The sequence below is a fragment of the Perna viridis genome, chromosome 2 (assembly GCF_037379345.1).
Source record: "Perna viridis isolate PV_CMFRI_1.1 ecotype Kerala chromosome 2, ASM3737934v1, whole genome shotgun sequence".
NCBI lineage: Eukaryota > Metazoa > Mollusca > Bivalvia > Mytilida > Mytilidae > Perna > Perna viridis.
In genome coordinates, this window is record NC_142446.1 from 48,219,975 (window position 1) to 48,237,251 (window position 17,277).

A 17,277-nucleotide genomic window follows, 5' to 3' on the forward strand; every position below is an offset into this window, starting at 1 on the left:
GTTTAAATATATTTCAATAATATCATTATACTAAACTCGAAATAAATAAGGCTTATGATGGTTGTGTTATAATATGAACTAGGACTAATTAAGGTGCTGTATTTTTTCCATATCAGTTTAAACTGAGATTTGTCATTAACATTTACTAAGTGCTATAAACTCTTTTCGTTTATCGTTGATTGTCCTGATATTTGCATGTTATGTTATGTTATCAATTTTATACGTACAGGGCATGTCGATGTCCAATCCCGTCTCGCGAAACCGGTATACACGTATTTGTCGTGTAAGGTTCAGTCGAAGGCAGACTTCCGGATGTTGAAATATTCTCGCCGCTCACTGAAGGCCCATAGCTATCTCTGGAGGCAGTGGTGGATTCAGAGGGGATGCAGGGTGTGGAACTCCCTTTTTATTGGAAAATTTGTCATTTTCGTTAATCGGCAAAATATTGCAAATATTATCCTAGCACCCCCTTTTTCTGAGGAACCTTAGCTGGCACCCCTCCTTTTTAAAGTGTCTGGATCCGGTCCTTGGCGGTATATGGTTTCTTTCATGGCTTTTGATTAATCCATCTGGAGTTTTTTCTGTAATCTGTGAACAACAGAGTCCCTTTTTTAACAAATTATCACACACTAAACAAGTAATACACGAAATTATGTAACAATAAAATTTCCTTCTTTATGGAAATGATACTTAAATTGGTTCATTCAGTTCTCTGAAAAGATATTTGCAGGGTTCTATAAGTCAGTGTGCAAGTCTCTAGACTGTGGCAACACCCTTGTGTTTAATTGTATATTGCCACTGTCTGGCGACTTGCAGATTGACCCAGAACCCTACAACCAATTTTTCAGAGACCTGTATAACAATTACATGTGGTCTATGCCTATGCTAAAAGACAACTTGATTTATTCTTGATCTTGTTATGCATGTCTGGTTTTGAATGTAAAAGAATACTTAACATCATTGACAACCATTATTTTGTATATCTTAGAATATCATTGTACACTACACATTATAATTTATCTGCGTATATGGGTTTTTATTTTTATATATATAATTGGTACGTTACGGTTGTACCATTAATCAAGATTTTATTTGGTAGCGAGGAGCACCTGTTTTTTAAGCGCTGCAATGACATGAACAATGCGTTTGAATCACACAGATTTTTCATGGAAACAATAAACAAAGTGTAAGGATGCTCGCGGAAGATAACTGAGTGTCATTATTGAAAAGTTCCATTAGGAAGGGTAAGAAGCGTTAAACCAACACACCATTTGATAAATATCTACAGTATTGTTTTCTCGTGTAAGTCATCGTTTTTGACAATATCTTGTCAAACATGTAAAGCTTTATACTGGGCTGTTCTTCTTATTTATCATTCTTTTCATTGTACGCACAATAAAATGCTTTTTGATTTTTTAAAGGAATAATTGGCAGCTAAAAATGATTTACTTCTTATGAATCTTGCAAATTTTCAAGGGTCCGAATGTTTATTTTCATTTATATTGCAAACCTAATCCCTTTTTGGACTCCGCGTTGGAGATATTTTTAGCCATGGTCAAAACAAAAATATTTCCAGTGTAGTCATAATTAAAATTTTTGTTTCAATCCATTAATAATATTGTTTGAGCATATGTAATCATGACTTTTCAGTTTCATCTGAATGTTGTATTCAACTTAGTTCTTTCCTTGTGGTTAATAGAATTAATGACTTAAGACAATTAACAGATTAATTTGAGTGTAAAAATTTTATTAAATTGTTAAATGTACCAGAATCGACATTTTATACTATGATAATAATAAAATTTTATTATATTATAGTGTCACACATTGATTAAAACATACATGCACATGTACATTGTATACACACATTATGCTATTCAAAATATCTATCAATCCTCAGCTGTAAAATATACTTACATGTACAAATGTATGATACACTTGTAAAAAGGACAAAAAATGTTAATATCTTATGTCTATGATAGGTTAAGTTTAAGGAGAAAAGAGAAAATGGTTTTACATCAGAATGTGAATGTTGGACAAAGGGTGGAAGTCAAATACAACAATAGAATATACAGAGGAACTGTGAAATACAAAGGTCCTATAATACACAAGCCTGGAGATTGGGTTGGTGTATCATTGGAACAGCCTGGTAAGTTTTTAAACTTTGTTATATAATTATAAGTTTAAACATTTAAGTGATCATATTAATTTATTTGGTAATAGACCTTATCAGCAGTTTTAATGCTGTAATAATTTTTTATTCAAAAGAATGTGTATGAGTATCCCTAAACATCAATGATGTCAAATAACATGTGCATTACAACAACTGTGTATTGTGATGTTTTGGCAGCTGAAGGATGAAAGAAAAAAACTACAAAAAATGTATTTCACATGTTAGATCACGTAAGGAGTTGAGCAACAAGCTGGAAAAAAAGCAGATATTTCGTACTTGTAATTGATTTTTATAGAGTCTTCTTAGCTTCCATCAAATTATTAAGTATGGTCAATTGGTCACATATGTCAGCAATATTGAAGTAATATCTAAAGACTAGGAATTTTCTAATTGAGGTTGATTTGTAACCTCAATCTTTGGCATATAGTATTTATTCCAAAAGCAAGTGGTGAACATCCTAGACCAAGGGTGAAGATTAGGAAATACAAGCTGGTAGACCAGACCATATTTTTGTTTAGTATTTTCCATATGTTCAACTAAATTTTACCCCAAAATTTGGAAACGCATCTCAAAATCTAGTAGCCATGGGCTACTAGGCAATAGGCAACTGCTAATTTTTATCCCTGTAGACTAAAATAAGTATTATGATGTGAAAAATTCATTTATTTCAGGTAGGAAAACAACTTATTTTGTAAAAAGTAATTCCCAAGTTCTACATTTCATTAAAAAGAATAAATTCTATGCTCTGTTACTTCAAATGGGCCAACCAAATTTTCAACTCTATTAATAAAAATCTTAATTCTTAATTAATTTGGAAAACATCTTGAATAAGACTAGTTTGGCCCTTTGTTCAATACACTTTTTATAATCCACTGCTGTAATGTACATGTATCGATATTTACATGTACATGTATTTATTATGAAAAGACTGATAATAAATTAAGTATTTAGGATGCATGCATACCTATATATTTTTTTCAAATTTTTAATTAATCCTTCTGAATCAAATTTCAAAGGAAATACATTTGGAAGATAGTAACTTTTTATATGAAAGTTAAACAACTCCCTGACATTAAATTGTAATAAATTCCTACAATGACACAATTTTTAGGAAAGACAATAGAAAGATGTTATTGCTATTATTCAAACAACAAAGTTGAAAGACTGAATATAGGCCAAAACATTTGTACAATTTAAATGTCAGAATTGTTTAGTCTGAATAAGGACTTAACTTACAAGATTGTGTTATTGTTACTTTAATTGAATTAGACTCAGTGTATATAATACCTTCTATAAATTATAATCTATAGTACAGTAATAATATGTTAATATACAATTAAGTAGTAGAGTTAATTCACTGTCAATATATAAGAAAGTTTATTGGACTTAAAAGCAGGTAATGCATGTATGACCTCACTGTTTAGTTTTTCCCCATTTTAAAAAAAATTTACTGACCATTTGTACCCTGACAGGGCATCTGGGATTTGATTTTCGATTTGAACATTTTTCCCATAAGTGTAAAATTATTATTTATATTTCAGCAGCAACTGATGTGAATATTTTTATTTGGAAATCTACCTTGTTAAGTAATGGGACTAGATAGAATCATTATTTTTTTCAATGAATAAGAAAAAAAGATTTTTTTCTCCAAAATTGAGAACATTTATTTATTATTTTTTTTTGCAAAAAGATCTCAGGCTAATGGAAAGGTCATTGACTTACATAGTATTTAGTTACAAAAGGTGCTCTATAAAATAACTGTTCATCTGTAGTCATGAGTAATAGAAAAGCATATGCTTGTCAGCGTAATATGTTTAGTTTGCATTTTAATATGCTTCTCTGATCAGCTTCCTGTATATTCTTTGTTTTATCAATTTTTGTTAAATATTTTAACAGTATATGGTCCATTCACAGGTTGGTATATTACCTGACTTCTGATCTTTTGCATTAATGGGCATAATATTAATGAAAACTGACCACTACATACAGCTAGTGTCCTTTCTTCATATACAATCAAACATTTTTACCTTTTAACACATTAATTTCTAGTGAATAAACATCTCTACCACTACTTCCTATATTGGAATCCTCTATGACACAGTTCCATGATCCATTTTTATAGATATGATATAAGTAGAAGGCTACTTGTGATGGTTAAAATATAGAAGGCTAGGAATCCATGTTTTAATTGTCTTGCCTTTAAAATGTTCATGCAGCTAACAAGCATTGCTTAAATTTAGATTAATGTATGACTAATACAAATAAAGATACCTTTCTTTCTTTAAATACATTTGGTTGCAAGATTTTAATAAATTTTGGAGCTCTATATCAACATGCTACATGTACTTTTTCTTAACTTAAGATAACTTTGTGATATGTGTATACATGTTAGATTTTCAAATTTCTATGGTGTATTTGTTGTATGAAATTCAACATTTTTGCCAGGAAATTGCCTGAATTTGATACCAATGTGAGATATAAGACTTACATGTATGTGGCATACTTTTATGGATTGAACCAATATATATACCAGTACTTGTTTAGTTATTATTTTGAAATGTTTATCTTTGAATATTTTGTCGATTTGATTTTATGTTTTATATTTTATCTAATTCTGTAGTTTTAGATGTTATCTAGTCTAAAGACCCATTTGTGTTAACTGCAGGGTACTCGAAGATCGCATTTAATATTCCCTTTCAGGCCATGAAAATTCTTTTGTTCTACCCCAGGCCCTATCTCCCAGAAGTATATGTCAATCAAGCTCATAAACTAACCTGTAGTAAACACAATAGGGTCTATTGTTATTAAGTTCATTCAATTATTTTGATTGGAATTTTAGTTGGTGAAAATGATGGGATGTTGATGGGTAGAAGATATTTCCAATGTACCAATGGACATGGAGTATTTGTTCGAGCCAGCTGTATCAGGTTCATACCACTGACTCGTTGGTATGTACATGTATAAATAATGTGTTATACAAATTCTCCTTTAGTAAGATTTGTTTTGAATTATTTGTCCAACCTAGGGGATGAAGTTTAGATTTTTATTATTCAAGCTTTTGTGAGCATGTTAAAATTTGAATTTTAAGATAGAGAGTGGATAATTAGTTGTTTTAAATAAAAATGGAGGGATGATCTATTCCTCCAATGAAATCTGCAGAAAACTGGGAAAATATAAAATTGTGGCAAACCTCTTGCAGAAATATTTGATTACTGTCTGATAGTTAATTAAATGGGAGAAAATTAGTCTTATACCATAGTTTTGAAAATTTGAATTGAGGCTTTTTATGTCTATTTCAAGACTGTATTTTATTTTGGGTGGTGAGCTGCTCAATAAAAAGTAACACAAAAGGTGATATTTTACAGAAAATAAATACCTTGTAACATACATACACTTTAGCATATTTAATTGATTTAAGGTAAAATTTTAAGCGAAGCTATGTTTTTATTATTTTATTATTAAATAACCTATAGAATTCATTGTTTCATTATAGAAAAACTATTTGAGATGTTCTTATAGTAAACAGATATACCATTTATTACCCTTACCTTTAATCAAGGGAAATTTCCTGGTTATGATCAGCTTGGGATAAAAGAACAGGTCTGCTAGGTGTTCGCCCCCTTAAAATTGAGGGTAACAATTTTTTTTGCATGTAATCTTGATTTTTCACAAATTCTATCCTCCAAAATGTTCTTGCATTGCTTTGCTCTGCATTTACGCAACCCACCAATCAGAAATTCTGGATCCACCCTTGGTTATTTTGTATTTTGAATGTTTGAAACCATATGTTGTGTATGTAATGTATTCCTCATTTATTTAGGACCTACAATAAATATCATAAGGTGGCAGCAACTGCTGAAATAGATGAACCCCTGTTTTCCTCACCTCCAAGTATGTATAATGTCATGTATTTTAGGACATAAATTTAATCTTTTTCTGTTCTTATTGCTGGTATTTCTAAATCTTATATAATTATAAGACTTTTTGATGCTCATGATTAATGCAGATAGTAATATGAAGTTAGGCTGTGCCTATGAAGGACAGAGCAATTTGTACCGAAATAACATTTGACTTCGTTGATATTTCACAGCTATGTTGTTATATCGCTGATGTCTCAACTAATGGGAATTGACAACATTGTGCATCCACACTGAAAGTTAAACAATCACACCCTTACTGCTGATGTCACTTCCTAAAACATCACTTATTACGACAGGAAGAATTTGAGCCTCTCATGTTTTGACAGGGAATATACATTTGTTGGACGTCGCTCAAGCTCCATCCCAATTATTGTTTTTTGTTCTGTAAAATCCTGTATTTTTCATTATTTGAGATTTAATAAAAAATAAGAGAATAATTAATTGGAAAGATCGAAAAACTAATATACGATGATGAGTGCCAAAGAGCAAAGTTTTAATGTGTGGTTATATGTTATTTTTTCTGAGTTCTCAGTATGATTTGATCAGTTTTATTAGTAGATGTATCTTAAACAATAATCTGATTTAACAAATGAATTTCCTGAACATTACTGCAAATGACATCAAAAATATATATATTACACACTTGTTATGTTCAATAAATCACTGGCATGACAAACCTGTGAGTGAAAAGAGAACATTTTTTTAGTTATGAAATAATACACGATATTACTCAGGGAAAATTTGATAATTAGCCACTATACATATACTACAAATGTAATTTAGTTTTCTGGCTCAAAGGTGTGTTTGATTAGACAGACTCCAGTGTATATATACTGATTGTTCATTAAAAAATTTAGGTATACCAGTATACATATTTTTAAATTCTGAAGTCTGTCTTTCAAAATTAAGAACATTATACACATGTACAAGGAACTTTTATGGTAGAAAATTTTTGTCTATAATAAGAAGACCATTAAGTGTAAGTATTTGTAAGAATCCGGAAAATTGGGAAAAATCAGAAACATGCATGTCAAAGCCCCACCGATCTAACAATGTAATATCACTCAAAGATACGTTCTCTATTTGAAAAGACCATTATTTGATCTCTGCATTACTGGCTTTGCTCAGAAATTTTTCAATAAAATGTTAGAAAAATGGGGTTTTTGACAGAGTTATCTGCCCTTGAAATGTTCATTTTTAGTGCATTTCAACGAAATTGTAACTCAATGGTCCAGCATAATATCAAAAATCTTGTCTTTTTTCCTTGATTCTGATGGTGCAAATAGTCAAATTACATTATAAAAATTCTGTGTTTTTTCATACCATATTTCACCTACGGCTTGATTCTTACAGAGACTGACACTTGAAAGTTGAAACATTCAAAGTTGAATTAAGTCATTATATGATAAAATTTTCTTATTTTCAAAATTAAAATAGTCGATTTGCATAATAAAAAGAGGAAAATATATAATTTAACTAATGAATCTGTTTAACTTCATGAATCGTTTTCCTACTTTGTTCAGAACCAGAGCCTTTGGACCCATCAATAGTGTCAGAGAGATTCCAAAGGAGAGTAAAAAGTGGTGCAACTGTTGATGGTAATATTTATATATATGTTAAGTTATCAGTTAAAAATAAATCTGGCCTCCTAATTGAAAACTATACCAATCAAATATATATGCATAGGAATTATATATTATTTTGTATAATTTATTCAATTAAATCAATAAAACTTTATTGCGTATTCCGTTCTAAGCATCATTTTGAAGTTAAGGAATGCAATGCAGAGTTAAGATTTTTATTCCCCACTGAACAAGTGGGTGGTATAACAATATCAGAATGATCTTGTCTGTTTATCTGTCTGTCTGTCAAAGTTTTTGTCACAAAAATATCAGCTGCAAGAAGTCAGGTTGATTTCAAATTTGGTATGCGAGTTTCTATAGATGGCATATGTTGTACTGGGTAAATGATTTTTGTTGCTATCCAGTGTCAACTTCCTGTAGGAGTGGGGGTATACTTAAGATGACATTGCATGCAACTTCATGTATTAATTACCTTTTATCTTTTTTGTTTTGTTTTGCAGATTCTTACTTTACTCGTGCCAAGAGATACCCATTGACACATTCTGTAGGTAACAGAATTCCTGCAGCCACCATGACCCGCTCACTATCTAGTCTTGGATATTTAACAAGGCCAATCCATGCAGAATATGACATTGAAGATGACTTTATTACTTCTCCAACAATTCCTAAAACCCACATGCCATACTCAGCTCTAAGAAACCAGGTTAAGCGAGGCTGGGAAGGAACACACTATGTTAGAGAAATGTCTGTGGGTACAGGTAGAGATTCTATGAAGTATGGACAGTGGAATGATATTTCACCTTAAATTGCTCATTTTCTTATGGTGCAGTACTAGTGTATTTATAGCTCAATATTTTTTTTAAAGAGGTATTTTGAATAGGAAATTAGTCATGTCTTGTACTTTTCACTTTTGAACTAGTAGTACTGTTAAGTGAATCTGTATAAGTCATATTTAGATATTTTCTGTTTCTTTCAGATTTTGCTTTGCTTATATTGGCGTCTTTTTTATATATTATGTTCCCCCCTTTTTGCATTATCAGTAGCTTTTATTTAAGACATTAAGAATGATAATGATTAAATTTGATTTAAATACTTGATTAAAAAATATTTTATTTTCGAATTGATTTTATATGGATCTGTATTTTTGATTGTACAGATGCATGGTGAGGATGTATTTTTGAAATGTTTTAATTAAAGGTGTTAAAAAGAAGCTTTCTATGGAAGTTAATTTTCTACATATATACTTTACAGAATATTTTACATGATCAAAATGTACTTTTGTGAGATTTTCACGATGAAACTTTGAAAAAATATACCAATCATCAGGCGCGGATCCAATGTGCTGGACGTACGCCTCCTCTAAATTGGTAGGAAAAAATTTTTTTACCATAAGTTTCACCCCATAATATTTTCTTGCCTTGCTTTGCATGGCATTTAATTCAATTAACGCCCCCCCTCCCACCCCAAACTCAAATTCTGGATCATATTTTTAAATTTAATTCATTGTTTAAATGCCAATTTTTCTTTAAAACTTTTGTGACAATGTACATCAGTTATCCAGGGTGAATATTTTTTGGATTCTTGACATGATATCTAAAGAAATAAGACCAACATCACATCTATTTAGCCTTGTACACTAAATGATAGTTTTCCTTTCATTTTTTTATTCAATGCCCTATTCCCAGGACAAAGTCAGATCATCAGAGCTGTTAGTAATAAGCTGAATTCTCTTTGACATTATATTCCAGTGACATACCACAGCTAAACCTGTCTAAACTGAACCTCATTTTGACTTTAAAATTGGTTTGGTTTAGACATGTGTTCAGTTTACAAAGGTTCAAAACACATTCAAATTGATACAAAGGGACTGTTAAGGTGTCTGGTTTAGAGATATTTTCAGATTATTCAGAGTTCAGTTTAGACAGGTTTTTGGATTATGGAGGGTTCAGTTTTAGAAAGGCTTCACTGTATCAATATCATATGAACTGACATCTATATATTCCTCCACAACTGTGCACTGTAAATATGATGATGTCAAATTAATTTCATATTCTGCATTCCTTTGGTACAACATAAGTATTATAATAAAGATTTACAGTAAAATCTGTCTAACCTGAAACCAGAATAAGACAAAAACCTCCTTAAACAATCAAATTGAAAGCCTATTTATATCAGTGTTTTACAATATAGATATAAAAGATATACAGTAAAACTTGTCTAAACTGAAACCTAAATAAGCCAAAAACCTTCCTAAACAGTCGAAAGACCATTTATATCAGTTTATATTCATTTTGAACCGAAGAAATTTAAATCTTTCAGTCCAAGAAAGGTTTGGTTAAGACAGGTTTCACTGTACAAGTACAATGTAAGGAGGTAGACCTGGGTAGGGGACACAACTCTTGAAATCAGTGATACATTTGTAATATTTTCACTGAAGCCTATCAAGCTTTCATTTGAAATAGAATGAAATTATTCCATAATACTTTGATGCTTAGATAAAATTGATGCCAAATGCTTTACACAAATGTTCCAATGATTTGTAAGAGTTATGTCCCATACCTTAGGTCTACCTCCTTAATTTGGATAGTTAAATTTATACAAAATGGAGGTAAAATATTGAAATTGACTGTTCAGGCTAGAAATTAAAAGAATTTTTGGCACAGAATGTGGGTCCATTCAAATTTCTTAGATATTGCTGGTGTGATATTAATTAAAGAACCAAAATTGACCTACTGAGTTAAGAAAAATGCTGTTTTTAGATAGCTATTTATACAAGATTGTTCTTTTAATTTTATAGCAATGATTTAAAAACCAAGGCATATTTAGTAAACTATATTTTTTATCAAAACCAATGAGTTTTAGCATAAACATATTATGAATTATTAGATGCTGCTTTTGTAGTTGTTGCTTTCTACATTAATTAAGGACGTAGACCTAGGGTAAGGGACACAACTCTTAAAAATCATTGGAACGTTTGTATTCAGCATTTTACATCAATTTCATGTAAGCATCAAAGTAACTTTGATTGATTTCATTCTGTTTCAAATGAAAGCTTGATAGGTTTCGATGTAATTGAATATGATCAAACATATCACTGATTTCAGGAGTTATGTCCCTTACCCTAGGTCTACCTCCTTAAATATATTCAAGACCTGCATCAATGAAAATAAGACTAAATTCATATTTGACTAGAAACCAAAATTTAAACTTCGACAAAATGGTAAACTTTGTTTTTGTTTAATACCATGCATACATCCCTTCATATGACTGGTTTAGTATTCAATATAACTTTCATATATTTTAAATTTGTCTTGCTAGACAAAACACGCACAGATGAATAATAATCATCTTAAATGTGAAACTTAAATTACTAATTCATCTCATGTTTTTGTATTATAATGAAAATGCACAAGACTTAGTCAAAATGGCAAAAAGGATTACTTGATTGTTGCAATTTCTATGACTTCAATTATGTAACAACTAACAATTTTCATCTGACAGTTATTTTTTCATGGGTTTGTTTTATGTTGAGTTTGGCAAAGGGACACAATACTTGTTTTTCGTAACAATGTTGCTAATTAACTATGTTTGCAATATATATCTATTAGTTACTAATTTAGGTGTAAGGTGGAAGACAAAACAAAGTTTGTTGTGATATTTTAAACAGCAGTCTATTTTTTGTTGATTATTTGTTAAAAGTTGATCATTGTTGAATTGTTTTGTTTTCTTACTGTTTGTGTTTCATTGAAATGTGTTCTTGTCTTTTGTTTAAGCGTAAGTCTCTGTAAGAATCAGGCAGTTGGTAAAACATGGTATGAAAAACCCATCATTTTGGTAGTGTAATTTGACCATTTGTACCATCAGAATCAAGAAAACAGGAGATTTTCCATATCCTGCTGGTAAATTGAGATATAATTTCATGGAAATGCACTGAAAATGAACATTTCAGGGGTAGATAACTCTGTCAAAAACCTTATTTTTCTATCAATCTATTGAAACATTTCTGAACAAATCCAGTGATGCAGTGACCAAATGGTGCTTTTTTATACAAAGAAAGCATCCTTGAGTGAAATTAAATTGTCAGGTTGATGGGTTTTTGACATGCTTGTTTTAGATTTTTCCCGTTTTGTCTGATTCTTACAAATACTTACAAAAGTTGTTTCTGCCCTTTTTGTTCTTTTTTCAGATATAATATACAATTAATTAAAATGCCAAACTTTTTTGTTGATAAAGAAGATATTATTTTTATCATGTAAACTGTGTTTAAATGCTGAAGAATGCTTTGCTAGTTCTGAAGTTTTGATTTGATGGAATATTCTTTCAGTTACCTCTGTTAGTAGTAAATATGTAGGCATTAAAACTGTCAGCTCAAAACATTTTCACAGGAAAGCAGAAACCATATATGATATCATCTACATGATGAATATTAGATAAACATATAAAAATGCTAATTTAAAACTTACAAAATTGTCCTAGTGGTAAGTTCATTATCATATTTTTGTATTCAACAGTTAATTGTTTTTCTTTTGAAGCTATGAAAATGTAATAATGAAATTGTCTGTATCACTTGTCTTTTTAAAATATTTAGACTCCTGTTTTTACAACAAGTCCCTTTAATGTAAATTTTGTGAATTCATTGACATTACCTAGACTTTAACTGAAAAATTGTATACGATTCTCAAGGAATTTTGTCTAAACACAACTCACTTGAGTTTTCTCCAAGTGATACAAAATACTTAAACAAGAGAGAGAAGATTATATCTTATGTTATTGGTTTATTGGTTTATGTTCTAGAAAATGATTAAATATAATTTGTATTTTTGACAGTTTCTCTTGAACAATTGATTATTTTGTGCACAAAGAAAACATAAACAGATAACAATGGCAAAAATTGAAAGCTCAATGAATGTGAGAAACAGAATTTTTAGTTGCATGCAGTTAAGTAGCACTCCAGCTAAGAATCATGCAAAAATGTGATTCATGGGTGAAAAGCCTACATACTTATATTTTTGATATTTTGATTGAATTGCCATAGTTACAGAAATTATCTTTCGGTTTTTTTATATTTCCTGTGGCCTTAGGAGATAAAAATTATATAGAATACGCTGTGGATTTCAAAATAAACGGAGATAATAGATTGAGATAAGAATACAAATTCAGCTAGATGTCACAATAAGGGTAACAACAAAATTACCGAACACTAATCCGATCCATAATAAAGTCAAGTCCAAAGTAAATCTGGCAAAATAGATATTACACCACCGGAGCAGCTGGTACTGCAGTGGTCCTGATAGTTATCTATACTTCACTAGATGTTATTACACGACAGACTGTGAAAATGATATTTACCTCTTTTAAGATTTTCAGAAAATTGCATATTTGCTTTTATTATCGCATGACATAATGAAAAAAAGATGTGATATTTATTGATGATCTTGTTAGAAACTTTTTACCTGTATATTGAATTCAACTATATATGTTAATGTTGATAAAATGGAAAACTTATTTTGTCTTGTTTTTATTGCATATCAAATGTTGTTACAATACATTACTAGTGTCTTTTGATACCTTCATATTTAACCATATTTTTTTTTAACCTCTGAACAAGCTATGCATGGTTTCCTTTGTTCATTATAGGTTTCTTTTTTTCTTACTTTTTCATTGTTGCCTATTGTACTTCCTCCATTTTATCCATCTGCGCTATGAGAACCGATTTGTTCACGAGTCATAGTTTTTCTTTTCTCTTTCCTCTACCCGAACCTAATATTTTATAAGCAACTCGGCAGGTGTTTCTAGAAAAGCAGAGGATGCATACCCTACTGATGCACTTGGTCCACAATAGGGTATGGTCTAAAATGTTTAACCTGCATCAGACTCTGTTTATGAGACTTTGTTTTCATTCTGGATAAGATCGTATCCATTCATTGCTGGACTTGACTTTTTATGAGCAACTTTGTGGATGTTTCTAGAAAAGCAGAGAAGAACGCTTACCCTACTGGTGCATCTGGTCCATGCTCCCAGTTTTTAGTGGAGTCCGAGTTGCTCATTTGCTTTTGTTACAGTACTTTGTATGTATGATTTTAGTTACTTTATGTTCTTTGTTGTGTATGTCTGTTTTCCATATATGTCTTTATCCCTGGATTGGATTCTTTTGATTACCGCTATAACCTTGGTTCCCTTGATTAATCTTTATCACAAGTATTATTTTCTTTAATGTACTACAACCTGAGTGAAACTGCAAATTTCAGACGTATATCATCATACGCTAGGCAATCGAAAAACCTCGCACACCCCGGTGGTACAAAGATCGCATAAATCCATTCTGTATAAATACATTTTTAGCGGAAATTGTTTTTGTTCTTGTTTAAAGCTTTATTATAGAGGCTCGGAAGTTTTTATTATTCAAGTGTGATTGTCTACCAGTTCCTACATATGTTTGCCTATAAAAATCCAAACTACTTTTCGTATGCAATTCAAGGAATAATTTATTTCTAGCGTTTGTTCCGGACAAAGAATTTATACAGGCTTGACTTAAATCATCTGAATAGAAACCATTCGGATTAGTATGACGTATATGGTGTATAACATACAGCTATGGTATCTCCAAAAATGTTCATTCGCGTTAGTCATTTCATAATAGATTTGCCTACATAGTCGAGTAAAAATAAGATTAAAATACGGTTAAATTAAAAAAAAAAATGTCTGAAGACGGAAGGCCGACAGCGGTTCCTATAGCATAATTCGGTATGTTAAGCTCCGTGCGGAAAATAACTTTAGCAGCTTTATATTGCCAACTATCCAACAACTCTTTAATTGAAATTATATTTTCTTTTATTCCGATATAGTGTATAGGACTATGAGAAAATGGCATCAGTATTGTGACGTTTAAAGTACACACACATGAATAAATTGTTATATGTTGCCAATTTGATAAAGAAAACTTGAGTATGTCACAATAATGTAGAGGCTGTTTGAATCTGCATCTGTGTATACACTTTATTTAATATTTAATTTTTCATTTATTTTGTAAGTCAGTGCGTTGTAATTACTTGTATCTTGTGACCTATTGTTTTGCAGTATTTTTATCTGAATACATATATCAAGACGCTATATGTTAATATATTCATTCCAGTTATGCAAGAATATTTTACAAATTATTACATTTGCAACGGCTTAGCGTCATGTTAGAATAAATGCAATTTTATCTCGTGTATGTCCTTAATCAATTGACCCCTGTTCTTTATAAAAACTTGCAGTCCTCGACATGATCTAGTGGTTATACTTGTATTAGTACAAAGATAAACGGGAAATGGTGGTAAATAACTAAAAGCGTATAATTTGGTAACACAAAGTTCACAGAACAGGAATAATTGCCGGACAGAAAGACACCGACACTTTTAGAGACCGTTATTTTGAGCATTTTGTTACAAAGATTTGATACGTCTTCAAATGAGTTGACTTCAAGAGTGTCTCAAATATTTCACTCTAAAGAAGCGATGTCTGCATGTTTTATTTATCAATTAACCTTCAAGAGACATGCTATGGACATCTATTTTAAAACATGTTACCATAACCAATGTAATGACTTACTGAAGGCATAATTTCATGCATAACCAAATATACAAAAAGATATGAATATATTTGTTAAGATTTATATACTGAGTGTGCAATCTCAATTTTTTAAGGTCAAGGCAATTTCTATTACCCCTGCGCTATGGACATGAATACATGCAGTTTTGCATGGTGGTGGTGATTATACATGTAGTTATTATATAATCAGGAATGCACCGGGAAGTAGTGGTAAATAGTTAAATAAATAGAACATGAATGCCTTATCAAATTCAGAAAACTGGACCAATTGCTGGACAGAAAGCCAGCGATATTAAAAACCTTCCACCACATTCGTGTCAATAATGGGGAATTTTATTTTTGAAAGGGAACCATTTGTTCAGATTCTAAATGTTATTTTTCTTGCTGTTTCTAATTCCAATTGATAGTCCATATAGTGTTATATTAACCATAATAATAAATGATTATTACGATCAATTCCGGCTATGTAAGGACTTTTTGGTATTTTGATTGATACTCTTGGCGAGTTTCGTTTGTTGGAAAAACTCGCTAAAACCCTAACACAAGTTGCTTGTATGACTTTTCATTCCCTACGGACATTTTCTTTTTACTCGTTGATGCATTTTAAGTTAGATTAATATATTGAGACAAGAATATAAATGTGCCATACTTTTCTCGGTGTGCATAATGAAATTTAACTATTAATTCTTCATTAAGACAATGTTCCTATTAGATGTATGGGTCGTCATTGTTTTCGTTGACTAGCATCTTCAAGAATGCACAGTATCTCTCATCTTCAGTCCACATCGTGAGTTCTATCGCCACAATGAGGAAATATATCTCATCTTAGCCATTTTTTTTTACCAGAGAGTTTATACAAGGCTCCAACTTGAAGTGTCTAAAAAGCATAGGATGTTTAGACTTTTAGGTGTTTTTTAATGTTATTACGAACATTATATGTTAGATTTCAGTTATGAATTTTGTATCTTTTGTCCTTGTCGTGTGACTTTCACTCAGCCCAAAGTTTGAACTAAAAGAAATTGCAACAAAAAATGTTTTACTGAATCTTGGTTCCCTTGATTACTCTTTAATTCAAATGAATACAGCATTCTCCATATATACAATTACAAATATTGAATGATTCTTAAGTGTAGCTCTTTGTACCTTATTTACTTTTTCACGTTACACTGACCATGATATGTAACTCATTTCAATTATTTCTCTGTCTAAGAATCAGGCAAAATGTGTGTATGGTGTGGAAGAAAAAACGACGCAATGATTTGATTGCATGATTCATGTACTAGTATTTATACCTCATAATCTACAGAAATAACAACCAAAATGTTTGTAAAGTTCACCTTTATAAGATATTGATATATATAGAATATCGTCTTCATCATTTTCATCTAATTGGAATTCTTGAACTTCTTTATCCCCCCAAAAAGGACACATGATTTACTATCTAGTTACTACATATTTAATCAAGGTTGTTGTTTGATAAAAGACATTAGCACATAAAACAGATAAAGATAATCCACTGGTTAATTTTAAAATGTCTCTAATATCCCTACATTTAATTTATAAGATAAGGCATAATTATGATCTTTTATAAAATTTTGCTATTTCAGCCATTTTTACAGACTTATCTCTCATTTCCAAGGACACTTGATATGCCTTTTTGTGTTTTTTTGTTGACATTTTTTTGTATTTATTTGAGTCATAATGCTATAAATAAAACTTAAATATCTTCTGTAGCAAATTGTTTAGATTTAGGATAAGAGTTTGCTAGATTGTGTGGGCTACTTCTTGAGTATAGGTCCATTTGAATTGTGTTTTCGGAAGGGGGTGTTCTCGATCCATCAAAAAAAAAAAAAATAAAAAAATTGGGGAATAAACTTTTGGGCATTTCAATTATGGAGACTGTGGATGGAAAAGTAATGTTTTATTATAAAAGCTACGTATTAAATACAGGATTCAATACCCATATTTCTGGTTAAAATCCTGCACAAAGTCACTCCTGTCAGATAATTTC

At 30.7% G+C, this 17,277-nt stretch overlaps 1 protein-coding gene across 3 annotated transcripts; it reads left to right on the forward strand.

Moving 5' to 3' along the window:
- The first annotated feature begins 913 nt into the window (after positions 1–913).
- On the forward strand, positions 914–13,181 carry LOC148625485 (CAP-Gly domain-containing linker protein 2-like). Of its 3 annotated transcripts, none has more exons than XM_088569071.1 (7): positions 914–1,302; positions 1,983–2,149; positions 4,070–4,087; positions 5,013–5,121; positions 5,994–6,064; positions 7,617–7,691; positions 8,177–13,181. In XM_088569071.1, the coding sequence occupies exons 2-7, from the start codon at positions 2,008–2,010 to the stop codon at positions 8,479–8,481; spliced, it is 720 nt and encodes a 239-aa protein (XP_088425197.1). In that variant the 5' UTR covers positions 914–1,302; positions 1,983–2,007; the 3' UTR covers positions 8,482–13,181. The 3 variants fall into 3 exon arrangements, with proteins under 3 accessions (XP_088425197.1, XP_088425196.1, XP_088425198.1); XM_088569070.1 differs by having other exon boundaries at positions 926–1,244; XM_088569072.1 differs by lacking the exon at positions 4,070–4,087 and having other exon boundaries at positions 942–1,244.
- Positions 13,182–17,277: the final 4,096 nt, after the last annotated feature.